Here is a 7,500-nt window from a genome sequence, read left to right on the forward strand (position 1 = left end):
ATGTATGTATGTACGTAAGTATGTATATGGAAAAAGAGTTGAAGCTTAACATTAAAGTAAGTAGGAAGAATTATTATCTAAACAATAACTTTTTTGGTGTTTTTTGGAACAAAAGTATTTCATACAAAGAATTTAGAGGTGAAGTAATAATAGTAAAGTAATAATAAGAATCAGAAAACAAAAAAAAAACATGAAAAAATAAGACAACTTTAACTGATGACAATTTTTAAAATGTGTTTGACAGCTGGTTTCCAGGAGAAAATTTTAGTAAGTGATAACCTAAGAATGCAGTAAGGAGCTTAGTGTTTATTCAAGTATTGTTTAAAATTTAAATATTGTTAATTTAGTATTTTTGTTATCTCTTCTTAGTTTTATTTACTGTTTATTCTATTTATAATGTTATCATTTAACAGTATTTTTTTTTTTTACTAAATAAACAACATGTAAAAACATTTATAATCACAATAACATTTATTTTCTTTTTTTTAATTGATTGTCAATAATGTTTTTAATGAAACATGGAATATTAAATTAAATCTTGTGGTGCCCTAGAGGTTACTAGAAATAAGGCATATTTTCCATAAAGAGTAACTTTATGGAAATATCCTTCATTGAAAAGAAGAAAAATATTTTTGATAACTTATTCTCTTACACCATTTAAAGAGTTGGAAAAACCACCATGTCAGACTTTTTCGAAAAAACCTTGTCAGATTTTTTCAAAAATCTTTGATATAATTAGAGATTTATTAAATAATGGTTGTAGTTGCAGGGAGCACCTGCACAAAAAGAAGAAAACCAATGAAAATAGTGAGCCAAGTGGAATTACATTTCGAGTATTTGGGATTAAACTTAATGCAAGTAAGATATTTTAAAACATTTATTAAATAAGTTAATACATTTTTATTTTCTGTAATAGCCATCATGCCGTTGTTTGGTTCATCTAAAAAGTCACCACAAGAGATTGGGAAAAACTTGTTTGAATCTTTAACAATCCTAAAGTCTGAAACATCTGACAAGAAATCAGAGAAGGTCAGCTTTAAATGGAATTGAGTAGATTAATCATTGATAATTTAAAACTCCAGTTCCAGTATACCTTGTATATTTTATTATCTTATATTTTATTACCTTGTAAGTTTTATTAAATTCTTTTGTTCTTTAAGCTATCATTAGTTATTTTATTATTATTATTTTTTATTTAAGTTCAAAAGTAAAATATTTTACCAATATTGATACCAAATGGTATCAGTGTTGGTATCAGAGAGGGTAGAAAGAAAACCTTTTGAAAATATCAACTTACCTAGGCAAAGGAAAACTATGATATAAAACATCCAACTTGATTGCAGGTAAAATTAGGAAAAGCTTGTAAACCTTAGATGGTGATCTTCCTTGTAATAATATCCCAATAAGTATACTCAATCCTGCTCTGCATAACAGGTTAATGTCTGGTTAACCAGGTTAACCACTGGTTTGTTACAAATCACACCAGTTACATGGTTAACAGGTTGATATCAGGCATCGTTGTTGTTCTAAAAGTAGTTGTAAAAATTTGCTTTAACTCTTCTTTAATGCCATATTTAAATAAAGAAAAAGAACCATGGATGGTAAAATTTAAAGAAATAAAGTTGTGGACAGACACAAACAATTTTATTTTTGTGTGTTTTACCTATCAATCTTTTAGTGTTATCTTTTTTACTTATTAAATTTAACTTCAATAGACTCAGCAGTGTGTTAACCTGGATATAAATTTTATGACCATTTTATTTGAATTAGGAAAATAGTTGCCATGGCTAAAGTTTTAGTTTTAAAAAAATGTTCCCGAAAATTAAAGAAAAAGTCAAATTAAGAAAGTCACTTATTATATACCATTGGGAATGTTTTGGTAAACAGACTGTATACAGGCTAGTGAACATACTTTAGTTTATTATTTTTTTCATTTTCTCAAAGTTTATCATTGATAAAATCTTGTACAATTTATGATGTTTATGAAAAAAAAAGTGAAGAACAATCACAAACAATTTTATAAAAATAATAATAACAACAGCAAAATAAATAAAGTAAGAGAAAATTTTCAGTTGAAATAATGATGAAGACTTTTTAGTAATCTCAAACATATTGAGTTTGATATTTCCTGTTCCATATTGTTTAGAACTAGAATTCTCATTAGACTAGATAATGTTATCTAGATTATATATTTAGATATCTAAATATATACATTTTAAAAATGTTTCGTTTTTTCAAATTTTTTTTATTAGCTTCTTTTTATTCTTCAACTTTTTTTTAGCAATTTAATTGATAATTTAATTTCAAATTTAGCCAAAAAATTTTATTATATATTTACTTATTAAAAAAAATATTTTGTGTATTTAATAAAATATATTAATCATAATATATAAAAATTTTTATTTTTTTATTCTACCTAAAGTTTGCTAAGAAGTTTTTCAAAGTGTTTTTTCTTTTTTTCCCATAGTTTATGTCTTTTTATTTTAAGGCATTTGAAGATATCAGCAAACAATTGCAAGCATGTAAAACTATATTGTATGGACCTGGAGGTAGATATACAAAATTATTCATTTATTTATTTTTTAATTTATTTACCAAAACCTGTTAAGGGGGTTAACACTATGGAACGTGGGGTAACACTATGGAAAAAATCTTCTTTTTTTAAATCTTTTTTTTTTTTTTTCACTTTTTGCTATTTTCTCTTTCAAAGCTGCTATAAGAAGATACAACTTAAGCACAGTAATTTTATTTGTATAATTTGAAGACAACTCATGGCCAATTAGAATCCTTAATCTTCTAAACCTTTTAATCTTCTAAACCTTTGTTATTGCAATTTTTTTCTTTCACAAATTTTATTAACTTTTTGATTTTTTAATTTCATATTTTTATAATTTTAGCTATTGGGATTAAGGATTGGGAAAAAGTAGTTGAAAGGTGTTAAAAAGTTAAAATCAATATCTATCAATAAGGGTTGGGGTCAAATACATATTTGTATTTGAATTTGTATTTGGTAAAAATAGGCTAATTTGGCGTATTTGTATTTGTATTGTATTTGATTAAAAAATGTCTTAAATATTTGTATTTGTATTAGATTGAAATGTAATAGCACTTTCATAAACTAGGTTAGCCGGGTTTATTTTGGGAAATACCACGAGGCTCAATTTTTTTTTTTATTTTTATTTTTTAGCACTAAAATAAAATTTTTTTAACAAATATTTAACAAAATCTCTTAAAAACTTGCTTTTAAGATATTTGCTAGAAGACTTATTTTCATTTTTCTATTTAGTCGACCATTTTATCAGTCTTGTCTTAAAAAAAATCTTTTATTTTTTTTAACCTATAGTACAAATGTTTGTATTTGTATTTGAAAAATGCCAATTAAATATATTTGTATTTAAATTTGTATTTGGAAATTTAGAATTAATGTATTTGTATAAATAATTTGTATTTGTATTTGATCAAATGTGTTTGACCCCAACCCTGCTATCAATCAATAATAAATTGAAAATAATTAATTAAAGTTAATAAAGAAATGAGTTTAAAGCAAGATGTAGAAAGTAACATGGTTTATTGTTTTAATGTTTTATTTAAACTACTAACATGTTAGTTTACTTATGGCCATTTGAAACTGAAAATATCCCTAAAAGTATCATTTATGGGACGATATGGGACAAAAAGTATCATTTGTGGGACAACCAAAAAGAGAATCTGTCCACCAAAGAGTCAAAGGAAAGAGACAAAAGTTTTTAAAAAATGTCTGAAACAAGCATTAATAGGCTCAAATATACCATAAAGATATTTATTACCATAAAGATATTTAATAAAATAAAATAAAAGATATTTATTACCATAAAGATATTTAATAAAAGGAAGCTTGAAAATCGTATTTATTTATAGTTAAGTTATTAAAATTTGTATTTATTTATAGTTAATTTATAGTTAATTAATAAGATTAAAAGGATAAAAAATAGACCACAATTAAAACTTATGATTGCAAAAGTAGTGCAGAACAAAATATTTAAGCTAGCAAAAGTATTCTCTTGAACTGCAGTTGACTGAATTAAAAAGTTGAAAATTCAAATTGACTATGAGTCTTATTTCAGAGTCTTATTTAGTCACATACAATGTCAATGAAAATAATATGTTTTATGCCAACAATGCAAAATCTACTAAAATATATTTGAGGTAATTTATGAGGTATTTAAGTATATTGGGGTAATTATGATCAATATACTTACTATTAACTTTTAATTAAAAACCGAATATTGTAGCTATAGTAACTATATAAAAAAATGCAATGCAGAAGTAGAGTTAGGAAATTGAACCCATTATCTGGTTGGTGTGGCTGTGTTGGTATTCAGATGTGTAGATAGCAGTTGTGCAAGGTACAAAGCTGCTAACAGTTGAGAAGGATACTTCCAAGAGTGCATTCATGGAAGTATTGTATTTAGCTTGTTACTTTGTGCAGCAGCCTTTTTTTGTCAAGGAGTCATAGAATTGAATAATGCATATTGCAACAGTAACAGCAATAATGTATATAGCAACAGTAACAGCAATAATGTATATAGCAACAGTATGAAAAAAAAATTTGAAAATAATACCTTGTAAACTATAGTGGACTCTGTGTCGCGGAAGATGAATATGTCTTTTTTTAAAATCTAAAAAAGATTTTGAAATGTGAAACTTTTTTCAATAAAAGTTGTCAGTATGTAGGTTCCCTATCCACAAAATGAGTTTAATTAATAATCCAAATCTCAGCTGTTGACTCAAGATGACAAAGTGACTTTGTTGTGGCTTCACAGTTAACAAAATTAGTTATTTAATTTTTTAGTTAGAGTTGTTTTTTTAGACGCATTTTTTTTTCTGCTTTTTACATTTTTTTTTCTACATGGCACTTTTAACATTTGTTCCACATTTTTCACTGTTCCATATTTTTCACTGTTCAACCGTGAAAATTAGTTGGCATCTACTTTACTGAAATTTTCTATTATTAAATTTTTTTTTTTTAAATGCTGAATTTATTTGAAATAGCCTAAAAAAATTTAAATATTAAAGAAATCAAAATTAAAAATTTAATTAATTTAGAACAAGATCCGCATCCTGAGTTGATATCGCAACTTGCTCAAGAGTTCTACAATTATCATATGTTTTCTCTTCTAGTGGCTAATCTATGTAAATTAGACTTTGAGGTTTGTTATTTATAATTACAGATATTCTTTTTTTCAAAACATTTTTCCAGTTAACCAATAAATAATCTTGTATTTTTTCAATTTATTTATTTTAATTTGAAACTTTTTGAATAGTAAGAAGAAATTCCTGTGTTTTTCTCACACTGCTAGACTTAATTATATATAAATTGTTTTATACATAATAAAGTCTAGCATATTTGTATTTTTAAAAGCATATTTTTAAAATAATTATTTCTGTTCAAAATTGTTGATGGATTGATTCAACAATTGATGTTAATGAATTGATTCAATGTTTGATGTTGATGAATGGATTAAACATTTGATGTTGATGGATTGATTCAACATTTGTTGTTGATGGATGGATTCAGCATTTGATGTTAATGGATAAATGAGCCTATGATGGACAGTTTTACCTTGTTTTCAAATTTCAAATTGTCCTTGCATAAGGCAATATGAAATTTTCATCTTAAATTCACATCAGACATTTCATAATTTTTAAAATAACTGCTTGCATAATTTTATCATTAAGGAAAATCTCTTTTATTACTTTAAAAAATTTGTTTTCAAATGAGGAAATTTTCTCCAAATGAATGTTGTTGCTTTAAAAAACAAAACAAATTTATGTTTTATCCAAAGAGAAAATAACAATAACATAAGTGAAAGTATTCAATTCTGATCATTAAAACATATACTTTTCATCAAGTTCCCTAAATTATTAAAAACTTTTAAACAATACTTTGAACCTCTCAGACTTTAAGCAGTTTTGAGTGTTTTTTTGTTGTTGTTGTTGTTGACAAGTTATAAACACCATAATGTATTTCTGTGTGTTGCCTCGTTTGGATGAAATATATGAATATATTAACAATGGCTATGTCATAAACAATGGCTATGCCATAAACACTGCAATGTATATTTGTGTTTTCACCTTGTTTAGATGTAATATGAGAATATATTAAAAATGGCTATGTTGTTTTAGGTGAAAATTGGTAAAATAAAGAAAATAAATATTGTTTCTCTAAGTATTCTAGGTGCAATATAGGTTAAAATCAATTAAAACTAATAATTTCTGGTGTTATGCACAGTTGCCATCAATATATAATTGTTAGCTTTTTAAATATGATAATAAGAAAATGTTTGATTATATAGTAATTTTTATCACAGGAGTTTGAACTTAAATTATAAGTTGTATATAACACAGGAGTTTGAACAATTCTTATAAATATTAATGCAAAAACCAGTATAAAAACTACTAGTTTTTGCAGAAAAGTGTTGAAAGCCAATCATTATAACAAAAAGTAGGAAGTTTTTTTTTCCTGTTAATTGGCTGTAAATATGTAGTAAACATTATTTTAGGCCTTGTAATAAAGTGTTGGATTGTTTACCTTACACTAAAAAACTTTTTGTTTGTTAATATTCAAATAATTCTATAGATATTTTAAAGTGGTATTTTAATGAATTAGTTAGAGTTTATTTTAATGGTATTTTATTGAAGTAATTAGTGTTTTAAAAACCGCACACAATTGCAACAAAAGTTTCAATTGCAAATTCAGTTCTCATTATTTACAAATATAATAAATTAAGATAAGATAAAAATAAAAAGTTTTGAATTTCTATAAAACTAAGTTTTTATTGAAGTATCGAAATAATCAAAATTTTTAGCTACAGAAGAAAAGTTTGTCTATTTTTTTTAACACGACATAAATGAACGAATGAATCATAATGACATAAATGAACGAAATGAATGAAAATTTTAAAAACACTTATCTAAGCAAAATAATCGAGCAAGTATGTGAATTTAGATTAAATGTTAAGTTATATTTGTTCAGGTATTAGAAAAACAGCGACAAACAGAAAAACTTTACTTTTAACTAACTTAGCTTGACTCTTAAAAGTTTAGTTGTTTGGTTTCTATATAATGACTGATTTTGTCACTTAAGAGACGTAGCATCTATTAAAAGCATGCACGCTTAAAATAAGCTAGCCTATATACAAAATATATTTCCCAAATTTAACCATGTGATGCTTATGTTTAACTTGGTTGGTTTTAAATTTTAACCTGACTATTATTTTATATTGTTCAATAAGCAATTTTTACTTTTTCACCAGAATTATCTATTGTTTAAACCTACGAGGCTTTTACTCCACCTTTTTAGTTTATTTTTCTAGAAATAAAATTCCATGTAAATCTTAAAAATATGTACAAAGCGTACATTAAAGTTGTTTAAATAACACAAGCATATATTAATTATTTTGTAAAAAAAAAATTAGTTTTACATTCAAAAAAATAATAATTTTACATAAAATTGCTGGT

General features: G+C 24.8%; 1 protein-coding gene across 2 annotated transcripts in view; it reads left to right on the forward strand.

Moving 5' to 3' along the window:
• Positions 1-7,500, forward strand: part of LOC100209595 (calcium-binding protein 39) — a 23,845-nt gene that overhangs the window by 4,561 nt on the left and 11,784 nt on the right. For both annotated transcript variants that reach the window (XM_065787816.1, XM_065787815.1), the window contains exons 3-5: positions 917-1,029; positions 2,489-2,549; positions 5,086-5,189. In XM_065787816.1, coding sequence (XP_065643888.1) covers positions 922-1,029; positions 2,489-2,549; positions 5,086-5,189 — 273 coding nt within the window. In that variant the 5' untranslated portion in view covers positions 917-921. The remainder of the gene's footprint in view (positions 1-916; positions 1,030-2,488; positions 2,550-5,085; positions 5,190-7,500) is intronic.

Source organism: Hydra vulgaris, chromosome 01 (genome assembly GCF_038396675.1).
Source record: "Hydra vulgaris chromosome 01, alternate assembly HydraT2T_AEP".
In the NCBI taxonomy this organism is placed as follows: domain Eukaryota; kingdom Metazoa; phylum Cnidaria; class Hydrozoa; order Anthoathecata; family Hydridae; genus Hydra; species Hydra vulgaris.